General features: G+C 45.7%; 4 protein-coding genes and 1 long non-coding RNA gene across 9 annotated transcripts in view; 2 read left to right on the top strand and 3 right to left on the bottom strand.

The window, feature by feature from the left end:
* KIF4A (kinesin family member 4A) overlaps positions 1-1,179 on the bottom strand; it is a 133,074-nt gene extending 131,895 nt beyond the window's left edge. The window contains exons 1-3 of one of the 2 annotated variants that reach the window (XM_074029486.1): positions 1,102-1,179; positions 674-995; positions 445-559 (exon numbers count right to left, since the gene is read on the bottom strand). In XM_074029486.1, coding sequence (XP_073885587.1) covers positions 445-559; positions 674-793 — 235 coding nt within the window. In that variant the 5' untranslated portion in view covers positions 794-995; positions 1,102-1,179. The remainder of the gene's footprint in view (positions 1-444; positions 560-673; positions 996-1,101) is intronic. The other variant, XM_005593863.5, reaches the window with a different exon arrangement.
* Positions 645-4,656, top strand: PDZD11 (PDZ domain containing 11). Of its 4 annotated transcripts, XM_015444120.3 has the most exons (8): positions 1,334-1,391; positions 1,658-1,732; positions 1,900-1,999; positions 2,751-2,834; positions 3,086-3,142; positions 3,431-3,529; positions 3,922-3,982; positions 4,138-4,656. In XM_015444120.3, the coding sequence occupies exons 3-8, from the start codon at positions 1,913-1,915 to the stop codon at positions 4,170-4,172; spliced, it is 423 nt and encodes a 140-aa protein (XP_015299606.1). In that variant the 5' UTR covers positions 1,334-1,391; positions 1,658-1,732; positions 1,900-1,912; the 3' UTR covers positions 4,173-4,656. The 4 variants fall into 4 exon arrangements, with proteins under 4 accessions (XP_065394398.1, XP_015299606.1, XP_005593913.1 ...); XM_065538326.1 differs by lacking the exons at positions 1,334-1,391; positions 1,658-1,732 and adding an exon at positions 645-856; XM_005593856.3 differs by lacking the exon at positions 1,658-1,732.
* Positions 4,273-9,029, bottom strand: RAB41 (RAB41, member RAS oncogene family). Its single transcript, XM_074029489.1, has 6 exons — positions 8,906-9,029; positions 8,659-8,714; positions 8,395-8,448; positions 7,876-7,981; positions 7,625-7,736; positions 4,273-7,299 (listed from the first exon to the last, which is right to left on the bottom strand). Exons 1-6 carry the CDS (start codon positions 9,027-9,029, stop codon positions 7,158-7,160), a joined length of 594 nt encoding a protein of 197 aa, XP_073885590.1. The 3' UTR covers positions 4,273-7,157.
* On the top strand, positions 7,292-10,475 carry LOC141409412 (uncharacterized). Its single transcript, XR_012429973.1, has 3 exons — positions 7,292-7,429; positions 8,972-9,037; positions 10,338-10,475. It is a non-coding gene; the product is annotated as an uncharacterized lncRNA (long non-coding RNA).
* On the bottom strand, positions 9,405-23,368 carry ARR3 (arrestin 3). The gene is made up of 17 exons (XM_045384367.2): positions 23,330-23,368; positions 22,300-22,337; positions 22,005-22,035; positions 21,794-21,854; positions 21,552-21,596; positions 14,940-15,139; positions 14,727-14,786; positions 14,480-14,547; positions 13,708-13,843; positions 13,437-13,521; positions 13,100-13,172; positions 12,598-12,735; positions 10,967-11,050; positions 10,663-10,686; positions 10,430-10,482; positions 10,138-10,147; positions 9,405-9,569 (listed from the first exon to the last, which is right to left on the bottom strand). The coding sequence occupies exons 2-17, from the start codon at positions 22,305-22,307 to the stop codon at positions 9,479-9,481; spliced, it is 1,167 nt and encodes a 388-aa protein (XP_045240302.1). The 5' UTR covers positions 22,308-22,337; positions 23,330-23,368; the 3' UTR covers positions 9,405-9,478.
* Between the last annotated feature and the right edge of the window lie 1,718 nt (positions 23,369-25,086).

Below are 25,086 nucleotides of genomic sequence, written 5' to 3'. Positions count from 1 at the left end.
TTTTATATATTCAAAATGATTTATGTAATCATCTACCTCCATTCCTATTCCCTGGACTTTGAACTCCTTCGACTTTGAGGGCCTCGAAGCTATATTGTTTGTCACCTGAATCCCTCAACAAGCTTTGCAGTGCCTGAGCCTCAAGTAGGCTGGCACGCTTATCACCTTCAGCAACCACCACAGAGTTTATAATCTAATGAAGTTCCAGGATAAACACAAACATATACAAGTCAAAGATGAACAGAACCACATAGAGCAAATACAGAATAAAACTAGCTTCAAGGGTAGAGAGACTTTCACAAATGTTATTAGACTAAGGGCTTTTTGAAGTCACGTATCATGATTCATCCGTTCCTGTATTTGCAGCGCCCAAGCACAGTGCTTGGCACATCGTATATGCTCAAGGAATATATATGCTATGATCGAGGAATCAAATCGCCTCACCTTTAAATACACCTTTTATGAGTGGCGCCACTGCTGTATTGAAGACTTCTTCCTGTTCAGTAGAGGGATCAAACACAAAATCGTAGGTGAAGGATTTATCTGTACCAACCACCACCTAGAGAGAAGGCAAGGGACAAGGCGTAAGGGAAGAAATGAAAGGCAAGACCACACCCCTCGTTACCATTTGGCCCCAGCTGTTCAGACACAGGCTCTGGACTCTGCTACGCACCTGAGGCTCCCCGGGCACGAAGGAAAGGCACATCTGGCAGCCTTCGCTAATCTCTTTGGGGACCAGAGGGCGACAACGCAGCGCCACTCTTACAGGAATTCCCTTCACCTCTTCCTTCATGATCCTATCTCAGCACCGTCTCTGCGAGGGGGAAAAAGAAGGCTCGCTGATGAATGTTAGCAGGTCAGCAGGGGTGGGAGGGCGTCCTCCTCGGTTCCGACCCTTCTCAGCGGGAACACTGCCTTGGGAGATTCACTCTCCAGGACTTGGCCAGGGCTGGACCGTCCGTCAGCCCTGCACTCTAAAGAGAGTGCACGCGCGTCTGAAAGGCAAAGAAAAAACTCCAACGGGGACAGCAACAAAGAACCAAAGCCCTAGGGTACCGGGAAGAAACAGGTTCTGAGCTAAGGTGTGCCCCCGTAACTCACCAAACTAAATGTCCCTTCCCCGTTCTCCACGGGTCTCCAGCCGCCCTGTCCCAGACGGAGCTTTAACCGCCAAGTTTCAAATCCGTTCCGGAGACGCCAACCAATTGCAGTGCGGACTGCCGAGGGCGGAGCGCGCACGTCGGCGCGCGCAGGCCGGCGCGGTGGGAAGGGGAGGGTCAGTTTGTTGCACCCTGGCCCGGCCTCTTTTCCACCCTGCGGAGCATCCGCTTCCGGTTCCCAGACTGAATTGGCGGTGAGCGGAGTTTGAGGTCGCTGTGGACTGCCCACTGGTGAGGTGGTGCGGCGTTTATGCGGCCGAGAGCGCGGGACTCAGGCAGAATGTGGGGTGGGGACGTGGGAGGTGGCTGGTCAGGTGAAGGAAGGGTCGATCTGGGGACCCTACCGTTACTAATCGCATCTAGGAAATGTGGGGCGGTGCCTTGCCCCGAGTCCCTGCGGATAGTTAACACTCGCTTGGGCTTCGAAAGTAGATCTTTTTAGACTCGACCCTGATTTCCTCTTCTCCAGGTTTAAGACGGTAACATCTGTTTTGCAGGATTGTTGTGAAAAATGAGGTCCTCTTTCTAGAGTACCTGGCAGGTTGCTTGGCATCCAGAAGATGTTTAGCTAAGTTAAGAGTTTTCTTCTTCCTTCCTGCTCTCCTCCAACCTTAACACCTAGATGTGGGCTGTGCCCGTAGACTGACTGCCTTGGAATGGGTTGGAGCTGCTTTCTGAAACTTGCTGGGCTGCTCTCCCTTTTGAACCACTTTTTGTCTGTTCTGATTCACTCTTCCAGGGCCTTGCCCGAGATGGACAGCCGGATTCCTTATGATGACTACCCGGTGGTTTTCTTGCCTGCCTATGAGAATCCTCCAGCATGGATTCCTCCTCATGAGGTGGGAACCATCTATATTCCTGAGTAGGAGATTTTTTCCCCCTGGGCATGAGATGATGCATGAAAGGTAGGATGGCAGGGTTAGAAGGCGACATGGAGAGTGCATCTTAGCACTTGTAGCCAGAAGACCCAGAAGCTGGATTCTGAGCAACAGGACCCATTGGGAACTTCTTTGTGGAAGCCTCCTGCTGGGGTCTATTCACACCGGTTAATTCTGGAAATTTGGAGCCTTCCTTTCCATACTGTTAAGAGGCGAAGGCCAGGCGCGGTAGCTCATGTCTGTAATCCCAGCACTTTGGGAGGCCGAGGCAGGCAGATCACATGAGGTTGGGAGTTCGAGACCAGCCTGACGAACATGGAGACACTCCGTCTCTACTAAAAATACAAAATTAGTCGGGCGTGGTGGCACATGCTTGTAATCTCAGCTACTAGGGAGGCTGAGGCAGGAGAATCGCTTGAATCTGGGAGGCGGAGGTTGCGGTGAGCCGAGATCAAGCCATTGCACTCCAGCCTGGGCAACAAGAGCAAAACTCCATCTCAAAAAAAAAAAAAAAAAAAAAGGTGGAGAAATGGGGAGCTACTGGGCTGTCCCAATGCTGTCCATCTGCTCATTTAGTCAGTGTTATCTGTTCTACTTAAATTAAGTCTATGACCTTTCCTTTTCCTGACTTCAGGGTGATTCATTAGTGATCCAAATGAAGGTAGGTATGAAGTAAGACTGGTAAAATTTCTGGGGTTGCTGTGTCTTGCAGAGGGTGCACCACCCAGACTACAACAATGAGTTGACCCAGTTTCTGCCCCGAACCATCACACTGAAGAAGCCTCCTGGAGCTCAGGTGAACTTATGAAACCTTATTCCAGGCTAGATTCATCCATACCAGAAATTGGCAGTGTTGGGGGGATGGATTGGAAAGCAGGTGCAGATGTGAGGAAACTTTCCTTCTTGTGGACAGAAAAGCTGAGATAACACTTCTACAACTTCTGACTTTCAGGGACACACAAGCTGAGCTATTGCACGATGATGCTACTAGTTGTTCTTGTGTTTGTGGTCTCTATTGAGCCCCCATTCTGTGCTCTTGTCTTACAGTTGGGATTTAACATCCGAGGAGGAAAGGCCTCCCAGCTAGGCATCTTCATCTCCAAGGTATTTATGCCCAGTAGGCAATATGGATAGTTACCTCCCTTTGTTAAATTAACAGATTGCAGAACCCTAATGTCCCAAAGGCTGAGAGGATGACTCAGTGGATTCATAGAAGGGGTATAATGGAGACACCCCCTTTCCCACTTTAAACTTTTCATTTGGCAGGCCATCTGTCTGCATAGATTATCACAGAAAAACAATAGCACCTTACATTTGAATAGCACCGAATTTCACTGACAGTCTTCTGCAATTATCGCATCCCAATCACATGTATTCTCTCTTTACCAACAGGTAATTCCTGACTCTGATGCACATAGAGCAGGACTTCAGGAAGGGGACCAAGTTCTAGCTGTGAATGATGTGGATTTCCAAGATATTGAGCACAGCAAGGTGAGCACAGTACTTGGGCTGTGGTGCTGCAAGAAGCCATCTCAAATAGGACATATTGGACAGGAGTAGCCTAATCTGTAACTTAATAAGAAAGCATTTTGCTGGGCACTGTGGTACATGCCTGTAATCCCAGCTATTTAGGAGGCTGAGACGGGAGGATCACGTGAGCCCAGGAATTTAAGACCAGCCCAGGCAACACAGCAAGACCCTGTCTCAAAAAAAAAAAAAAAAAAAAAAAAAATAGAGAAAGTAAGCACCTCTCCTGGGGAAAGTACCAGAGGGAAGCAGCTATTAGTGATACAGAGGTTGGAGTGGCAAATCCCTTTCCCCATGTTACGATTCTGTCTTGGGTCATATCTCTTCATTTGTACAAGCTGCTGTGTTCCTTCCAGGCTGTTGAGATCCTGAAGACAGCTCGTGAAATCAGCATGCGTGTCCGCTTCTTTCCCTATAGTAAGTGCCACTTTTTTCACTTTCCTGACAGGGCCGTAAGTAAGAACTCTTTAAATACTGATAGCTAGAGGCCCTACAAGTTGGGGATAGGGAATCGGGAGCTCAAGTGTGAAGATAACCTGCTCTGTTCCTCCTTTTCTTCTTCTTTCCTTCAGATTACCATCGCCAAAAAGAGAGGACTGTGCACTAGAAAGTTGCAGCCCACAGCCCTTCATGTGAACTCTGCCATGACATGCTAACTAGACTTTAGGAGAGCCACTTCTATTTTCAGCCCCTCCCTGGAATAGTGAGTTGGGAGGATGGGGAGACAGCTAACCAACTGAATTACCCAAACTGTATTGCACTTTTAGTTCCCTAGTTTTCTAGGTGAGCTTCATTCCCTGAAAGGAGGATGATATCTAGGCATAACCTAGCCTGTGAGGAACCTAGTTAGGAAAGACAGCTGACATTTATTGAATACCATGTACTAGTCCCTTACATATGTCATATTTTAATTATAGAAATCAGTAGCAAAAAGAATCTTGGGGATTTTCCATCTGACTTCCCTGACCATCTTATCCCATCCTTGTACTACCAGAGGATTCATACACTTTTGAGACTCCAAAGAGACCCTGATTTCACCCCTTCCTCCTCCTAGCCTCTCCCCCAAAAAGTAAAACACAATGCTGAAGAAATATTGGTGTGGCTTTTGAATGTTACCAATTAGATGTAAAATGCTATTGAGGGAAGAAAAAGCTCTTCCAAAGAGAGGAGCCACTGGAAGGAACAGAGCAACACTAGACCTACCTTGCAACTACCTATGATGTCTGACCAGAACATTAGGGAGGCCGAGGAACTTTAACCACAGTATAACTAAGGAATGGCATAGAGTGAGGGGCACTGAAAGAAACTGCCTGTTCCCCTAGGAGCTTTGAACATTTCTCTGCAGGGGACAGTATTAATATAATTCTCTCTTCTTTCTCATATTCTTTGATCTGGAACATAAACTAAGGAAGGGGCTTAGATGCATTTCTTTTCTGAGGCAGCAGTCAGAAATTGGTTCACAGTTTCCAACTTGTAAGTTGAGTAGTACTAACTGCTGACTTCTCCCTTTTCTTCACCCCAGCCCCAAATAACATTCTGCCATGTTCCTAGATCTTTAGTTACCAATCCACCATTACAGGATTCCTGGTCACGCCTATGCCATCGCCACTGACGTGTTCAAAATACCAATTTGGAATTGAAAGTTTTCTAGTGTGAGGCTGGGTGCGGTGGCTTATGCCTGTAATCCCACCACTTTGGGAGGCCAAGGCGGGCGGATAGCTTGAGGCCAGGAGTTCGAGACCAGCCTGGCCAACAAGGTGCAACCCCATCTCTACTAAAAATACAAAAATTAGATGGGCGTGGTAGCACACTGCCTGTAATCCTAGCTACTCGGGAGGCTGAGGCAGGAGGATTGTTTGAACCCTGGAGGTGGAGGTTGCAGTGAGCCAAGATGGTGCCACTGCACTCCAGCCTGGCTGACAGAGTGACTGTCTCAAAGGAAAAAAAAAAAAAGTTTTCTAGTGTGGCGTGGGGTGATGTACCCCTATGATGAAGTCCCAAAATTTGCCTTGAAAGAATCCTGGGGAACTTAAATATATATTTATAGACCCATCTACTGGACAATGATTCTGTTAGTCTGAGGTGGAATCTGGAAATCTGGATTTTTAAAGACGCAAAGGAAATAAGCAAATAAGTCTTCAAATGTAGGAAACATTGTTCTAAACAGTAGTACTATACTGTATGGGGAAGGTCTGGTTCTTCCTATATATCCCACCCTAGCTCTACTGACATACCTCTTCTAGAGCCTCAGTGCTATTGTTAGGTGGCAACATCCCTTGAGAGCAGAGCTGGAGGTAGAATTAATGTAGCTGTCTCTATGCTTCCTGGGAAATCCTGTTCTATGCTCCTATTTGCTGACCCCCTGCCCCGCATTGGCCACGAAAGAAAGAAAATAGTAGCTTGGTTACTTCCATAAAGGCATGTTGGGTGACTTGGCTGAATGTTGAGGTCCAAGACTCTCCCTGTGGTTAACAGGTCTTAAAAAATGTATCTAAGAAGTATAAAAAACATGGTAAAAAGTCCCAGCCAGGTGCCATGGGCCTAAGAGGCAAAAACCCTCCTGCCCTAAATTGGTTCTCACTTGAGATACTTGGATTGGTTCTATGTTAGGGCACCAACATGAGATAATTGCATTGTGGAAATATAGGTATAGTGTGGAGAAAGCACAAGCAGTAACAGCCTTAGGTTAAAGAACCATTTATTGAGGGTGTACGTAAACAACAACAAACAGTGGAGAATGAATGGTATTGGCCTTTGAAGTATGTCAGCTGCTATAGAACTGTATTCTCTACAGATGTCTTTTACCATCAGAGAAGGTAAGGTAGAATTCCCAGGTGCTGCAAGAAGCTTCCACCCAGTAGCTGTGAGATGCAGTCGGGAAAAAATGACAGCACTTTCAGGGGTTCTGTTTTTACCCCAAGCCTAGGAATTGGAAGAGAGTAAGTGGCCATGTATCATAAAACGAGGTGGGGAGGAGAACTGGCATGGCAACCCCAAATGTAAGAAATCCATCAAATGAGGCAGAGAAAGCCTAAGCTGTCAACGGGAACAATAGCTTCTGTTGCCTGACTCCTCGAAGGATTCCAGTTCGATTTCAACTGCTGAAGTGTGTGTTAAGGAAGCTAATACAGTGAGGTGACTGGAGTCAAATCTCAACACCCAGGGTCAGCTTCTAGGAGATGTAGAAGAGGAATTCTGATCTTACAATCCCTCTCACCTAAAGGCAAACCAACGAACTACTTTGGGCTAAAGTTAGTCCTGTTTTCCCCTTAAGTACCACTCAGGCATCAGCTCAGCAAAGGAAACTTACCTTCTCTACTTGTATACTCCCTACCCCAGCAAAGCTAGGAAAAAGGATACTCCCCTCTTTTGGTGGAGGTAAAGTCCTTGTGGAAAGAAGGGCAGAAACCACACGCCGGAACAGCTGTGTGTGTGTGAATGGTGACCAAAAAAAAAAAAGGAAAAAAAAAGGTCAGGTTCAGAGGCTGGAATAATTCAGGGCCTTTGAGATACATGATGGGGAGATGAATCTTGACCCCCACCCCGCAAAAGATAAGCCAAGGTTATCCAAAAGAGTAAACAGTGGTGGTAGCTACAGACAGAGTGCAGTTAAAGTATTATAGAAAGAAACAAGTATTACCTTTTTCACGTTGTAACCGGTTTTGGCACTGGTCTCAATAAACATCACATTGAGGTTTCTGGATTTTTCTTCACCCTCTTCTGCAGTGACTTGTCTGGACGAATCAGAAATGATGAAAAGGGCCAGAGTTATTGGATATGGATAGATTCTTCTGAGGTGTAATGATGCTTACCTAGCGCCAGGAACTCTAGAAGGCTTAAACCCATGACCCATCTGATTACAGGGTGAGGACTCTCTCCTGTACCCCCCACATATCCTTGTGCCCTGATGGGACGCCCCCCTGTCCTTCCCCTCCTGCAGTGCTGGTAGTGGGCAGAGGAGACTAAGGTAACTCCTCCCCAAGTAAATAGAACACAGTTGACCCTCCCCATAGAGACTGAATTTTAGGTATGCCAGAAGAAATTGTAGTTATACTTTACCTTTTGTTATCCAAATCAATCTTGTTACCCACCAACATGATGACAACATCGTCACCTCTTTCTGCTCGTACATGTTCTACCCACTTATCTGTCTCCTTAAAAGAACTGATGTCTGCAAGAGAATATGTTGCAGAGCGTTGAAACATTTAGGAGAGATTTGGAGAGAACACTTCCTCTCTGCTAATTTTATCAATCTCCCTATCAATCTCTTTATAATCCCCTTTTGAAATAAAACATTGCATAACACCCACTTGTGATGTCATAGACAACCACTGCAATAGTTGAATCACGAATGTAGCTAGGAATTAGGCTGTGAAAGCGCTCCTGGCCAGCTGTGTCCCATAGCTGCAGCTGAACCTGCATAAAACAAATGTTCAGGAAGAAGATGGGGAAAGGTAGAAAAGAAACTAGCCTTTTTAAAAAGCTCAGACCTAATAAAGGCAGAATACAAAAGGTCGGGGAGAGTGGATCCCTGAGAAGTGGCTGCTATAGCCTCAAACCAAGTGGCCTATAGTCCTAGGACAGGTCCAACCAATTTCAATATACTGTTTTGATTCAGGAAGACCCTACAGCACAGCAGATTTAAGGATTCAAGGTCTCTTGGAGTTTATGTTACAGTTGGAGATTAGATGAAGGCAGGCAGAACAAGAAACATCATAGGGCTTGGTAATTTGAAGAGGCTTCAGTTTTTTTGATGGTGCTACCCAACTGTGATGAATAGGCCTAAGGGGTTGAAGTGTAGGGTTTGTGGTATGAGAGTTAACACTCACTATTTGGTCCTCCAAGTACATGGTCTTAGACAAGAAGTCAATTCCAACAGTTGCCTACAAAAGAAAGTGAGAGACACTCCAGCATTCCCTCTATTCCCAATATGAGGCAGTCTTAGAACCCAAAGTGGAGAATGACCCTTCAAGAAGTTGTCCTGGCTCCACTTCCCAATGCTTATAATACATAACTTTGAGGAGGAGAATCTCCAGGTGAGTCCGCCAAGAAGAGCGGCAAAAATGTACCATATGACTTGGTGATGGGCTTACCTGGCAGGCGCAGCCGAAGCTGTTGTACATGAAGCGGGTGATGACGGATGTCTTCCCTACTGTGAGGGAGTTAAGCAGGCCAATCGTTGCCCTCGGTGCCCTTTCTCCCCCCAATGTTTCTATGAGCCCTCCCTCTTCCCACTCCAACCTTTCCCAACAAGGAGGAACTCGGTTCCCCAGAGAATGCCCCACCCCATTTCATACCAATTACACCTCCCTGTCCCCAAAGCCCAACCCAGACCCGCACCGCTCGGCTCTCCCAGGAATAAGAGTTTAGATTTGCACAGAGACTGGTATTCGGTTCTTTCGGCAGCCTCCAGGCCAAAGCCTCCGGCCTCCATCCAGGCCTTGTCGTGACCAAAGGCAGACATCGCTTCAGGTAGGTGGCAGCCAAAATGGCTTCCGACTCTCAGCCTGCGCCGCCAGACGTCATGCCATACTCTACTGACGTCCGCTGACGGCCATTGGCTTCACACCCAGGCCTGGGCACGGCCACGCCCCCTCGGCCCCCTCCCCACAGCTTGCACTGTGCCTCGTGTTCAGCGCAATCCTATGGCCACTAGAGTGGGGTCATGGGGTGGAGAGAGGGATGGCCACTGACCGTGTCACAGGAAGTTGGGGTCAGCGTAAGGGAAAAGCACGGGCTAAGTGTAGTGTAATCACGGCGAAGGGGTGGAGGTGGGGAAGATTGTTCTCAGCAGTTCCATGATCCTCCAGGAAGAGGAAATAGGCAAGAGATCGCCAGGCACATCTGAACACACTGATTTATTAGAGTGTTACAGTGGGGGCTCCCACACAGACGGGCACCAGAGCGAGGTGCTCAGCTCCCCTCATCTCCCTCGGCCTCCGCAGCCTTCTGGTTCTCCTCCTCGCCTTTCCGCGTAAACTCCTCGATGACTATGTCCTCAGAGCTTGCAGAAGCAGCAGAAGAGAATGGAGGGTTAGGAACCCCTTTCTGGGTGTCCTCCGTGTCCACTCTTTTTTCCTGATCCCAGAAAAGTGATCCCCTCCCTGCTTCCCAGCTAGGCTCCTCGGCCCCCTCTTGGTGCCCCCACTCCTCCATCAGCCACTCTGGCTTGTTTCCTTCCATTCCCGCCCAAATTTCCCAGCACAAAAGTCCCCCAGGAGCACTGGAAGGGAAATAAGGATGAGGGGTGGGAAGGAGGGAAGGTATCAAAGAATGAAAGACGAAAGAAGTAAGGGCGAGGGGGTGGGGGAAAAGGAAAAAGAAAAATGGGAAGGGGATGAGGGGGAAGGATGATTCCAACAAGAGCAGAAGGTGGAGGGCGGGGGGGATGCAGAAAGGGAAAGGAGGGCATATGAAAAGCACCGAACTGTGACACGAAGCTAAGCCATATGTTTCCACTGCACACGTATTGAAAGCACCCCAGGGAAGCATTTTCACATTTCCATCATCATAACATGGAGGGTGGCAATGGGAAGAGGGGAATGGGGCTTCCCAGTCTTGTATTCCATTACCTAGCAGCCTCTGTAGCAAGCATGGAGAGGGAGGGAAAAAATGGAGCTGAAGCTGATTAGGGGCTCTTCGGTTCCCTGAAGAAGTATCTTTACTTCCCCCTCCCCCTTCCCAATCCTTCGTCTCCAGCACACACGACACACACACACACTTCCCCTGAAAACCTAGACACCCAGCCTACCTATTGCTATTCCATCCCCAGGCAAACTGCTAGTCTCCAATTCATGAGATCAGAATGGCTTGGACCCCAGTCCTCAGGACAACCGTTCCTGTGAGTTCCACCTGGTCACTCACCTTGAGATGGCTTCGGATGGATCAGGACCAAGGGTAGCTCCACACCAACATCGCTGCAAGGATCCCAAGGTGGAGTTACATCTCCTCTCTCTACAAGCCCAATCCCTGGACCTCCCTCCCTTAGTTTTCCAGTCTTTGGATGCCCTCAGACCCTCCCGAATCAATCATTTTGCTCTCCTTATCCCCTTGTCCTCCTCTTCTTGCCCAAGTCCCCCCACCCCACAGTCTCTCACCTGGCTGTCAGGTCTCCTAGGATGCTGTGGGTAGAATGACACCCAAAATTAGCAGCAGGAAATACAGAAGGGGCAACCTAGTTTCACTAGGGGATGAGGGATCATAAGACCTAATGAGCCAGCCACAGAATGGGTTTCTGGAAGGGAAAGTGACTTGCTCACTGAGCTCACCGTTTTGGGTACCTGGTCTGGGAGAAGGGGTGGGGAATGGTTTGATTGGGTCAATCTAACTGGGAGAAAAACAGAAGCGAAAAACCCTTGACTCCTCAGCCCCTTCCCAGACAGACCCAGAACCCTCACTTACCCACCACAGGACACCATCAGGTTGACTCTGACTTTGTAGGACACCAGGATCCCCAGCAGCTCTTTGTCCATTCCAGGTCTAATACTGGAGGTTGTAGTATTCGTTTTGGGGTGTTTAGGAGCATGAGGAGTAATTCATTCAGTCCCCAGTTTCTTCTCATGCATTCCCATCACCACACCCTATTATGTTTAGTCTTATCGTAGAATATCTCCCAGGCTCTAACCTCTCCTACCCATTGAGACCACATTTCTCTTCCTAACATTCACTTTTACCATGTCACCCTCTGCTCAAGAGCCTACATTTTGAATATAACAACTACTCTGCCTGACTTTCAAGACCCCTAACGACCTTGCCCTATCTAGCCTCTCTAACCTTTTCCGCCCTAACTCCTGGGATACAACCTAAGCAGACCCATCTTCTCTCCGTGATCAGAACATGCCATGTGGATTCCCACCTTCTAGCCTTGGCCCATGCTGTGTCCCTAGTCTAGAATGCTCTCTTTTTTCCTCTGTTGGTATCCAGATCCTTCACATTCTTCAAGATCTAGCTCATTCTACCTCCTCCAGGAAGCCCTCACCAGCTCTCCTGGCTTCTTTTAACTTTGTGGCACTTTTACTCTGAACCACGTGCACTAACATTTAACTGTTGGGTTGTATTTGCATCTCTCTTTGTTCCTCATCTAGGCCATAAATTGACTGAAGGCTGTCTTAAACTTCTTTGTATTCTCCACATTGCTTAGCATAGGAATGAGCATGTAATAGGTGTTCAGTAAAAAACCCACTGATTGAAAAATAAGACACTGAAAGCTGTATGAGCTTGAGAAAATCTCTTCATTGCTCTGGGCTGCTGATCTCTTACATATAAAATAATGCAGTTTGGATGATTTCTAATGGTATTTCTAGCAATAACAGTCTATAGCTACTTGATTGATAAGGGTAGGGAGAGATGGAAGGATTACACTTGACAGATGGTGGCAGGTGGTTTTTGGTGGGAGACACATCTAACACTAGGGCCTCCGAAGGCACAGAACCAAGTGAATGACTTCCTAGAATTCTATTCATTCCTGTTGCATCATTTTCCTTTTTTGCCCTCCTTTTCCTCCATTTCTCATCTCCTAGTCTTCTACTCCATCTTTATCTTTTCTAGAGAGTAGCTTCTGTAGAGATCACAGTATTCAGAGCCGGATGACATGTGATATAATCCTGTCTACGTCTACCACTTAACAGCGATGCCACCTTAAATGAATTCCTTCTTCTCTCTGAGCCTCAGGGTCCTTAAGTGTAAAAGGAAATAAGAACACCTATCCAGGCTACTTTAGTGGGGTTCTCACAAAGATAACATAGTACATATGTAGGACCTTTGTGAACTGTGAAATCGTATACAACATAAGGATTGCTTTCCTCTCCATGTTTTCCTTTTTTCTGCCTATGACCTAAGCCTGCCGTTGGTCCCACAGGCATTATTGAGCTTACTGCCGGCCCTTAGGCCTGGAGGAGTCTCTGAACACTGCCCTAGAGACACTTTAAAAAACGGATAGGCTTCACTGAAGATGAAACGTCAGAGCTGTAAATGTAGCATGTAGAATGGTGGAGGGGTGGGAAATGGAGGCTGAGAGTTACATTTGAGCTTACATCGTGCTAGAGGCCAGGTTGGTATCTTCATGCTTAAGTTTGCCATCCAGTGCCAGGCCCCGTTTCTGGCAGCTGGCAGCCAGGATTGGGGTTACTGCAAAGCTCTGGGAGAAGCTGGAATTGGCAGCTACAGTCTCCCTTCAAAAGAAGAACAAGAGAAGAATCTAGGCTGGGCTTGCTGACTAAGCATACTTTTACTCCCAAGAGTATCTTGTACAAGATTATACAAGAACCTACTGGAGTATCCAAGAGAGGTGACATGTTTAACTGTGAAGACTGGGGGGAATTAGTTCTGGTGGGAAATCCTTATGCCCCTGCCCTCGCTCAGCATCGTGATGGGATTCCTGGGGGTAAGTTGCATCTCCTCCATCTAATTCTCCTGGGAATCCCTCCCTGGGATCTTCCACCACCCTTTTTCCCCCAACCCCCTCACCTGCTTCCTGGACCTCTTTCCACCACCCCACCCCTTGGCTCTCTGACCCTAGCCCCAGCGCCAGCTCACGTGAATTCCTGAATGAACACAGTCTTGGAGTACTTGTCTAGTGAATACAGGACAACATCTGTGGTCTGGTCAACTGAACAAGCCAGGAAAAGCACATGATTATATCAGTCAGTCATCCTTGAGACCCCAGCTCAGTGTCCTTAGTTGTGACCTTATACATAGGCACACTATACATGATGCAGTAAGACATGCTCATTGACACAATAAGATATGCATTTTGACAAGCCCATGTTAGAGGGAAAGCCTAGATGAATGCAGACAGGTAAGTGAGGCAGAATTTTGGAAAAAGACCTGTGGCTTTGGGACCAGGTGCACAGGGATGGAAAAAGAAACTCACCTGAAATCTTGATTTTTTTGATGACCTTGTTGGTGCAGTTGTTGATGGAAACATTGACAGAGATGGGTTCTCCATGGTAGTGAACCTAAAGCAGGAGGAGGGACCCATGTCAAGGCTGGAGGAAGAATGCACAGATGGAGACCTAGAACCCCTGCTTCCTTAGCACTGTTGTCACCCTGGCTCCCATCTCTGCCTGCCCAAGTAGGAAATCAGTGAAGAAAGGGCATCAGAGGGGTTCTGGGGTGGAAGGCAAAAAGTGGGGGTCACAAACCTCACTGTCCATCCAGGCCTGGAGTTGTAGGGGCTGAGCTGACAGAAGGAAGCGGCGGATGGTCTGGGCTGAGGGGCCAGGGCCTGCCTCTGGTGGTGCAAATTGTACTTTCCGGACAACCAGCCGCACATAGTCTCTGAGCAGAGACCAAGGGATTAGCCAGAGCGTCCTCCTTTCAGACCCACAGACCTCTCCCATGCCACCCCCATAGTCCAATCGTTACTTAAGAATGGGAGCAGAGGAAGGCCTCCCTCAGAGAACTTTTCTAGTCCCTTAATGTAAGTATGTAGACCAAAGGTTAGTAAACTGTGGCCACTGGCCAAATCTGGCCTGATGCCTGTTTTCCTATGGCCCACGAGCTGAGAATGGTTATATTACATTTGTAAATGGTTGAAGTAAATCAAAGAACAATGCTATTTTATGACATGTGGACATTACATGAAATTCAAATTTCAGTGTTCATAAGTAAAGTTCTATTGGACACACAGCCACACTCATTCATTTCTATACTATCTGTGACTGCGTTTGCACTACAACAGCAGAGTTGAGTACATGCAACAGAGAAATACTGTTTTTTTTGGCCCATTACAGAAAAGTTCACTGACCCCTGCCCTAGATCAAAGAAGATAAGTCAGAGGGGGCTCAGAACCGAGCGTCACTGGTGGCGATGATGCTGTGGAGGTTAGAAGTGGGGCTATTTCTGTCATGAGAGCAGGATCTGTTTCCTGGCAGAGGCTGGAGGCAGGGATTTTTGGGGACAACCAAAGAATACCTCTTGGAGACTGTCTCCTCCGGGTTTTCAGCACAGAAACTCTTCACTTCAAAGTCAATCCCACAGGGCTGTAAAAGGACAAGGGCAAAGAGAGCTAATTTCCAGTGCTGTCCTCCCTTCCTCATGGGCCTATAAGAAAATGCCTGACCTCTTTCCTTAGCTGTCCATTTCTCCAGTCTTGACTATCCCACTGTTCCTCTTCCCTGGCACTACCATCTATCCTTCTTTCTTAGAACCTAGTCCTCACCTTTCCTGAATCTTCAGGACCTGGCTGCAGTGTCACAGAACAGGGCAGGTTGGTCACCATCTAGGGGACAGAAAGGAGATCAGAAAAGAAGTAGAAAAGAAAAGAATACAAACAAATGCAAAAGAAATAGGGAACCCTCTCCCTTGTCCTTCTTGAGCTTCCTCTCTTAATCTTCCCTGGAGACCTTGCCTGCCCAGGGCTTGGGGTCAGTACCTGCAGGGTAAAGGGGTAGGCATTGTCCCCTAGCTTGTGCAGCAGTCGCTCCTGTAGAACTGTGAGGGGCCCCTTAGGGCTGCTGGATTCAGCTGGGACCACTTGCAGGGTCTGCACATACAGATCTTTTCGGAATGTCAGACCAATCACTTCCAAGTCATCACGGCCATAGCGAAAGGCACACGTCAACATGACAAACACTGCAGACATAGGAGGAAGAGAGTGGCCTGTCAGGCCTGAGTGGGAAGGGGAATCTTAACTGAGTCAAGAAGACACAGACAGGTTATGTAATATGATCGAAGGCTGGCCGGGCGCGGTGGCTCACGCCTGTAATCCCAGCACTTTGGGAGGCCGAGGCAGGTGGATCACAAGGTCAGGAGATCGAGACCATCCTGGCTAACACAGTGAAACCCCATCTCTACTAAAAAAAAAAAATACAAAAAATTAGCCGGGCGTGGTGGCAGGCGTCTGTAGTCCCAGCTACTCGGGAGGCTGAGGCAGGATAATGGCATGAGCCCAGGAGGCGGACCTTGCAGTGAGCCAGGATCGCGTCGTCACTGCCCTCTCCAGCCTGGGCGACAGAGCAAGACTCTGTCTCAAAAAAAAAAAAATCGAAGGCTATGGGCACAAAGAAAAAGATTATTAATACATTTGACTGCAGTAAGATTTATATTAAAAGTCTTTATAAACAAAGTCTTCTTTATGTTCAAAGTCTTTATAAACAAAGAAAAAATGGAAAGCCTGGGAGAAAATCTTTGCAACACATATAACACACTGAAGTTTAGCGTCCAAAATATGTAAGGACTCCCACACGTCAACAATAATAATGTACCAGTATAAAAGTGTGCAAAGAATGTGAAGAGGCCCTTGCAGAAGTGTGCAAAGAATGTGAAGGAATGGCCAATAACATATGAAAACATATTTAGTTTCATTAGTAATCAGATAAACGCAAATTAAAACCACAACGAGATAAGATTTCACACACATCAGATTGTCAAAAAATGTTAAATCTGGCAACATTACATGTTAATGAAGATGTGGAGCAAAAGGAGTTCTTACATACTGCTGGTGGGAGTATTAATGCAACCAATTTGCAAAACTATTTGGGATTATCCAGTAAAATTAAATCTGCTCGTAGTGTATGAACTGGAGATAATCTAAAAATCTATCAACAGGAGAATTGGTAAAAAATGTATGGTATATTCACATAATGGAACACTAAACCAAGGTTGAAATAAATGAACTAGAACTTCAAAGAATGCCCTGTGGTTTGTATGTGGCCTCTCCATAATTCAGGAGTTGAAAGTTGATGACCATTGTGATGGTATTAAGATGGCCATTAAGAGGTGATTAGATCATGGGGCTTCTTTGTTCATGAATTCCTTTATGAACGGGATTAAGACCCTTATAAAGGAGACCTTTTGCCCTTCCACCTTCCACCATGTAAGGACACAATGTTTCTCCCCTCTGGAGGATACAGTAATAAGGCACCATCTTGGAAGCAGAGAGCAGCCGTCATCAGAAAACAGAACCTGCTAGAGCCTTGATCTTGGACGTCCTAGCTTTCAGAATTGTGAGAAAATAAATTTCTGTTCTTTATAAATTACCTAGTCTCAGGTATTTTGCTGTAGCAGCACAAACAGACTAAGACCTGTGTCAACATGGTTAAATCTCAAAATTTATTGAACAAGGCTGGGCACGGTAGCTCACGCCTGTAATCCCAGCAATTTGGGAGGCCTAGGTGGGCAGATCGCTTGAGAACAGGAGTTCGAGACCAGCCTGACCAACATGGTGAAAACCCATCTCTACTAAAACACAAAAATTAGCCGGGCATGGTGGCATACACCTGTAATTCCAGCTACTCAGGAGGCTGAGGCAGGAGAATTGCTTGAACCCGGGAGGCGGAGGTTGCAGTGAGCTGAGATTGCACCATTGCCCTCCAGCAGGGGTGACAGAGTGAGACTCTGTCTCAAAAAAAAAAAAAAAAAAAAGCTACTGAACAAAATATCTAGCTGCAGAATGATAGGTACAGTATGTTACCGGTTATATAAAGTTTAAAAGCATGATGATGACAATATCAAAGTTGATCATAGACACATAAATATGGAGTAGAAGTATGGAGCCATCAAGAGAATAATCACCAAATTCAGGATAGTCGTTATCTGGGGAGGGAGGAGAGAAGGAGGAGAAGCAGTGAGTAGGGAGGGAGGAAGGCAAACTGGATCAGGGAAGGACACACAGGAGACTTTAGTTTGTTTCTGTTATTCTTTTTAAAGCTTGGTGATGAGTACAGGGTATTCATTACATAATTCTCTATGCCTGAAATATTTTATCATGAAAAAGAGAAACAATAATATTTAGGGCCAGAATACCTGGACCTGAATAGGACTTGCACAAATCTCTTGATTTCTCTGGGTCTCAGTTATTACACCTGTCAATAATAGGACTGCTCTAGTAACTCTACATATGCTATTTAGACCTCGAAACAACCCTCTGAAGTATTATTATCTCCACTTTACAGGCAAAGAAAGTGAGCTCGGAGCTGTTAAGCAATGGTTCAGGATTTCAACCCAGGCCTGTCTGACTCCAAAGCTCAGGCTCATAGGTGCTCAACTTAACTCATAGGATGGTTGTGAGGAGTTGGTGTATTAGAAATCCCTTTGGAGGCTGGGCACAGTGGCTCACACCTGTAATCCCAGCACTTTGGGAGGCTGAGGTGGGCGGATAGCCTGAGGTCAGGAGTTCGAGTCCAGCCTGGCCCACATGGTGAAACCCTGTCTTTACTAAAAACACAAAAATTAACCGGGCGTGGTGGTGGCCACCTGTAATCCCAGCTACTCGGGAGGCTGAGGCAGGAGAATCGCTTGAACCTGGGAGGTGGAGGTTGCTGTGAGATGACATCACACCACTGCACTCCAGCCTGGGCAACAGAGTGAGTCTCCGTCTCAAAAAAAAAAAAAAAAAAAAAAAGGAATCCCTTTGGAAACTTCAAAACAATTATAGATGTGGATGAAGATGATGATGATGATACTGACAGAAATGGAAGAGTTATAATTGAACTCATACTTTGTAACTGGTATCTAAGATTTGAAAGAAATCAAGTGAGAGGCAGATAGAAAGCATCTGAAATGCACTAATGGAATGTAGAATGGAGTAGAGAGGGATACCTGTCCAAGTACAGGGTGACAGAGGTTGAGGCAAGGAAAGATATAGAACAGGAATGTGTAACCTTACTTCTATCAGGAGTTCTGACCCAAAGAAAAAAAAAAACTGCCAACAGCAGCACTTGAGTAGAAAGCAACTTATTTTAGTATTTTTAAGAACTCAAAACATCAAACACCGGATTATTTGCTTTTAAAATTGAGATTGAGGAAAATGAACCTATATTCAAAAGATACAGCAAAGCCTGAAAGTATTGATAATATCGGTGTTTATAAGGACTGGGGCAATATGGGAAGCCTCATGCACTGCAGGAGTGAGATTTAATTGGTATAAGCGTTTTAGAGGGCAATTTGACAATGGGTATAGAAAGCTTTAAAAATGTGTGAATGAGGCCGGGCGCGGTGGCTCAAGCCTGTAATCCCAGCACTTTGGGAGGCCGAGGCCGGGCGGATCACGAGGTCAGGAGATCGTAGACCATCCTGGCTAACACGGTGAAACCCCGTCTCTACTAAAAAATACAAAAAACTAGCCGGGCGAGGTGGCGGGCGCCTGTAGTCCCAGCTACTCGGGAGGCTGAGGCAGGAGAATGGCGTAAACCCGGGAGGCGGAGCTTGCAGTGAGCTGAGATCCGGCCACTGCACTCCAGCCTGGGCAACAGAGCAAGACTCCGTTTCAAAAAAAAAAAAAATGTGTGAATGCCTTTTGGCCGTTAATTCCTCTTCTAGGCATTTAGCCTAAAGAAATAATTGAACAAGTGAGAAAAAGATGTGCATTGCAGGGCATTGTGGTATCCCCACACAATATAGTACTAGGCAACTTAAAAAGTTATAGATTTGTATATATTGACACAGGTTTAAAAGATTATAAAATATTATTTGTAGTATAGCATTTTAGTTAAAATTTTGATGTTTGCACAGAAAATATGAATAAGATCAAAAGATTAGTGATTAAAGATGGTAAGGTTACACAGTCTCTCCTTCATCATCAAATGTTTTCTAATTTTTCTACAATGGAGACAAACCTAATACTTTTCAAAAGATACAACAAATAGATTCACCTTTGTTCTCAATTATGGCCAATTATAGTGTGAGAAAGGAAAGAGAAAGAAAGGAAAATAAGGCATAAAGGAAAGGAAAAAGACAGAAAGGAAAAAGGAGAGGAAAAGAGGTGGCTGGTAGGAGGCAGGGTGAGAGAAGAAATGAAAAAGATGAGGAATGAGACAGAAAAAAAGGTCAGGATGGGTGAGGCAGAAGGGGATCTAGTAGCACCTGAGGTAAGGATGTTAATCAGATGACTTGTTCTTGGAATTGCTTTCTGTTCCTGTGTTGGGAGGGCAGCAGACTAAGACATCAGCTGCATCATGCAACTCCTACCCCCAACTGAAGCTCTAATTGGCTCTCTAGCAATTTAGAATTGTCCTTTTTTTGCATGCTAGGAAATAGCTTGTTTTTATTTTCTTTTAAAGTCAGTATCTATTCTAAAGTTATTAACGTATAGTTGTGTTTATTCTACAAAATATATGTTAATTGTCTGAGCATCAGAAAATACAAACAAAAAGACAAATCAAAGCTCCACCATAATATATCATGTTCCACAGATAACTACTGTTAATATCTGTTATGTGTGCTTCTCAACTTTGTCTGTTGCTAGAATTGAACGCAAGGCCACCTTAGGTATTTTTTACTTTTCTCTCATTGCCTTTTTGAAGTTAAACTTTGTATTTTGAGATCACTGTAGAGTCACATGCAGTTGTAAGAAATTATACAGAGAGAGATTGTAGATATATTTTTGTTAAACAACAGTTTGTTCACACTATCACATATACTGCCCTATCACTGGCCTTTATCACTCCACAGTATAGATTAAGCATATTTTATATCCACAAATGTACCTTGATAAAAAAAAACATTAGAAAATATGACGCAAACAAGACAATCTTCATAGAGGTAACAAACCATGTTGAAAAACTAAGAATAAACAAGAAATACGCGCAACTTAAATGAAAAGTAATATAAAACTCACAAGGGGACATTAAAAAAAGATTAGAATAAAAGGAAAAATTCATTCTCTTCCTGGAACAACATATATTTTTAACTAAAGATTTCTTTCCAGAGCTTGTGAAGATTTTGTAGAAATGTGAAAAAATGATTTAGGTTTTAGAAATATAGAATACTTGGGAACCTTAAATAAGTTGGTTAATTTATGAGTCTATCCCAAAGTTCCTCTGATATTTAAAACCGACTTGATTGCTTCTTCACACTGCTTAATCTGAGAGATTTAGGCTACTTTATTCTCCAATATCTAACAGTTACATCCGAACTAGTACTCATCAACCCATTCAGCACCTTTTTCAAATCAACCCCAATTTTCAGTCTAGTTGGATCACGGTGGGGTTAATCCACAGTGAGAAATTAAAAGGAAAAAAAGCAGCAACGACAACAACAAAAATCAGCATAATCTTGATCTGTAGTAGTGCTGCCAAAGTAATGTTTCTTACGGTTACTTCCTGTGGTTGTTGTTTTGGTTTTTGTTTGGGAATTTTTCCTTGAATAAAAGGTCAGTTTCACTACACAAAAAAGGAGATGGAAACACGTATACCAGAGGTTGCAAAATGGCAGCCTGAAGGTCACATCTAACCAACAGAAAAAAAAAAAGTTTATAATCTATCCAGGCTTCTAAAGTCTTTTAGTGAGTTGCCAACATTTGAAAATCAGGAAATCTGCATTAAAATATGGATTTCTGACTTATTGGATCATTCTATAGGCAGTCTAAGATTCAGATCAATAGCCAAGCAGGGCCACCACCAGTAATAATAGAGAAAATCCGAAATTCTGAAAGAAGCTATTTTAATTTCAGCACGAGTGTAAGTTTTGTGCAATTTTGAAAAATAAAATTTAAATCCCAGCACTTTGGGAGGCCGAGGCGGGCGGATCACAAGGTCAGGAGATCGAGACCACGGTGAAACCCCGTCTCTACTAAAAATACAAAAAATTAGCCGGGCGCGGTTGTGGGCGCCTGTAGTCCCAGCTACTCGGGAGGCTGAGGCAGGAGAATGGCGTGAACCCGGGAGGCGGAGCTTGCAGTGAGCTGAGATCCGGCCACTGCACTCCAGCCTGGGCGATAGAGCGAGACTCCGTCTCAAAAAAAAAAAAGAAAAATAAAATTTAATTTATGCTTTAGATATTTACTTTGAATATGATTTGGGTAAGGGGGCACCATAATCTTTTCACACTTTGGGCCTCTAAAAGTCTTATTTTGAGCTTCATTTACAGTTCCTCGTTAACAATTATAAAATTTGGCCACACTGGGCTGGAATTCCCAGTTGTCAGCCTCCACCAGAGAAGGCATTCGCAGTTCCTGCCACTTTCTGGTTTTCTTATACTCTGGTGCAATCCACTCATCGAGTTACCTGTCTGAAACACACAAAGACCGACAAGGATTTCCACTTACACTTTCGACCTTTTAAGTACTCAGGATCAACCAGGACTACACCATCTGTGGAGAGAAGGACAGACAGCACTTTGGTCAGGAAAAGCTCTCAAGACTATGAAATAGAAGATGATCCCTGAAATGGTTCTTCCCATTCTTCCCTTTAATTTGCCTCCTTTTCTGCACAGTCTCTCCTGGACTTTCTTTTACTCCCTAGTTTCCATTCCTCTTTCCCCAGGCTTCCCCTTTTTGGACTCACTGACCAATGGGTTCCACCATGTCCACATGGTCCACGAAGTCCCGTTTCCCCAGGTAGATGGAGAGCTGTTGTGGAACAACTTTGCATGTTATTCTCACAATCATTTTGGAATGGATTCCCCTGATGCCCCCAACCCAGATCCCTGAGACCTTGAAGGATGTACCCACCTATCCCTTTTGCCCTCTCATTTGCCCAGCTGGGCCAGGTTCTCTCACCTTCCCATTGGAGCTGGTCTTCTTAAACACCCTATGGGGAGAAAACCAGAAAGAGGATGGAGAGGGGGATTGGAAGTGCAGGGAAGAGGAAATAAGGGAAGTGGGGAGAAAAGAAATATTCTTAGGATTAGAAGAGGCTCCAGGAGCATAGGATGGGGCAAAGGTAGAGATAATCGGGATAGAATCCAAGGACACAAGTTAGGGAGAGATTGGAAATCCCCCTACCCCAAAGGGAAATACTTGGATTGGGGTAGGGAGCAATTCACAGATTCAAAAGATTAGAAGGAGTTCTTACTTGGACATGTTGGCTATATAGTTGATGTTGAGCCTTTTCTGCGAAAAGGGAAAGAAGAAAGGCTCAATCATTTCATTTCCATTCTTCTCACCCCACTCCAGCATACCATCCATATACACCTAGTGTGATGTAACCTTTCTTCCTTAGACAGACACCTCACCCACATCAAGTACCTCCTATTATCCCTTCTGCCAAGGGTACTTCTTCAGCCGTATTCTTGCCCATCTTGGGCAAGAGGGGAAAAAAAACTTTCCTATTTTGTACAAATCATTGACTAACCATACTATCTATTCTCCAGAAAGGGCCAAACTTCCTAGAATGGCTGGGGGACTCTTGAGAGCCCTCAGAGAGAAGGAACTTCTCTGGAAAGAGGCTGGACAGAGGTTTCCATCCAGAAAAGTTTGAGAAAAATGTGTTTCTTGGTCTGTATGAGGCTAGACATCCCCTGGCACACACTAGGTGCCAAGACATGTTTGTGGGATACATGAATGAATGAATGAATGAATGAATGAATGAATGAATGAACAAATGAATGGATTCTGTCTCCTTCTGCTACTGCAATGGATCCTGAGCCTGAGTTCACCTCATGATGGCCTTGACTGTCAACAAAGAATGGAGAAAAGTGTGAGAGAGAAGGGGTTGGTGCCTTCATACTCTCAGTTTTTGGTGACAGAAGTCTCTTTGGAGGTTGAAAGTCCTCCTTGAACCAACTCATCCCTCTCATTGCCTTCCCTAGATTTTCCCATTCTTATCCCCGTCCAGGTCCCCAGGGGCTAGGCCTTTGGGTGGGAATCCTTAGAGAGAGGGAGATGTCTCTCTAGGGCTTCTCTTTGATGCTTACTGAGCCTGGCCCAGGGGGTGAGCTTAGGGGAGCTTCCAGAGGTCTTTGGAGGGTCTCTAGGCCTGAATGTCTATAGGCTATGTCAGGAAGGGTGTCCCTCAACTGCTGCCTGATATATTAAGGGGGATGCTAAGAGCAAGGGATATAGGGTTTAGTATGGGCTAGAAGTCGAGGGCTCTGGAATATTACCTGGGGAGAGAGATGAAGTTCACATCAGTCTCCAGCTCTGGTTGCTATGCCTGCCTCCCCAGCCTCTTATACCCACAGTCCTCTGAGTGTTTTGATTGGTGGGGGTCATCAGAAAAGAATAGGGTTCTTGGGGGGGGCATGAAACACTGCTATAAATAGTTCAGGTGCCAAGAGTTTGGAAAGCAGATTAGTGCCTAAAAGATTAGTGGCTAAAAGATTAGCAGGCTATTGCTGCTGGGACAGAGTGGGGGTAGGAGGTTGATTCTGATGATGTTAAAGGCAGGGGAGTTTGAGAAGGGTAACTTCAGGATTTTGGCCTTGTGAGGCCTTGAACCTGAGAACTGGGATCAAAGTGGAGTTGGAGGTCTTAAAGGTGAAGCATGGTGGGGGATTGAAATGGGAGGGCTCAAAGTATAGGCCTTTGTGTTTTTGAAAGGAATACCTTGTGTCACACTCCAATCTTTATATCAGCAGCTCCAGGCCACACAAAAGCCAAGGGTATGGGAAAGAGTACCTCGTCCCCAAGCCGCCCACCACTTGGGACATTGGACTCTTGAAGCTGATGTTTAGAAACCCCGATTATCCCAGCTTATGTGCACAGCAGGAGTCAATCTCCTGTAGGTAGTGGGGGCAGGAGTGGTGGAGGGGGAGCTGAGTGCATTGAGCTGTGTGTGCACATGTCTGTGAGCCTTGAACTTCTCTTCTCGTTGGAGAGGAAGGTAATATAAGATTCCCAGCCCGGGGACAGGTTCTTCTGGCAGGACATGCATGTCGAGGGAATAGGCGGCTGACATCTTATCACCCCTACCTAGGGTAAACCTCCTCACCCTAGCTCTTGACTCTGTCCAATCCCTGAAACTAAGTCCATGCTGTAAGCAGCTTCTCTTGCCTCGTATGACCGCTCATGGAATTAGAGATATTTCTGTCTCTGCAGCTGCCAGGACCCCCACAACAGCAACAACAAAGTAATCTTCCTTTCTTGACTGTCCTTCCCACAGGGCCTAGGCTCAGGCTTCACGGGCATAGAAAATGTAGAGACAGAACCTACAAGCTCTGGGGTTTCAGGACTCTGACCTCCTTCACCTCCCCTTACAGCAGTCTAGACATTAGTACTTATCTATAGACATAGCCCTTAACCCCAACCTCCACAATGCGGTGTCCATTCCTCAGAGGATGGCTATGGCTATGACTCAGAGGGCTGGGCAGGGCCTTCCCTAACTCCTGCCCCTCACTGAGGGCCCTGGACAACTGTCCCATATTCTCTTTGCACAGTTCATGGTGTCAGCCCCTGCCATTCCTAGCCAATATGCATCTCAGGGCCTGGTTGTTTAGTTACTATAACTCTCTCCTTCTCAGGGACTTTCAGATAGTGTGAGAAGCCCAGATTCTGCAGGTACCACAGTGGGATAGGAACTGATGCTGGACATACAGGAAAGACTTGTATACATGCCAAGGTTGGTGTCTGCGAGGAAGGTGAAAAGTCAGAATGAATCTACTTTTCATGCCAGACATGGCAATATTCAATGGCAGGAGAGGAAGGCCTCTCTTCTTGTATGCTTATTTTTATCATTCAGGAAACCTTTCCCAGAATCTCTAGAATGACTAGTGGTCAGCCTATTTTTGTCTTTAGATCCACACTTGAGGCTCCTACCTCCCTTTTAGGTACTCAATCCCACTTTTCTTCTCTTTCTACTCAGATCCATGGACCTCTCAGTAGGAAGAGAGTAGATCTGCTAGGTCTTTAATTCATTATTATG

The sequence above is a fragment of the Macaca fascicularis genome, chromosome X (assembly GCF_037993035.2).
Source record: "Macaca fascicularis isolate 582-1 chromosome X, T2T-MFA8v1.1".
NCBI lineage: Eukaryota > Metazoa > Chordata > Mammalia > Primates > Cercopithecidae > Macaca > Macaca fascicularis.
The sequence above is the reverse complement of the archived record's forward strand: the minus strand, read 5'-3'. Positions and strand labels throughout refer to the sequence as shown.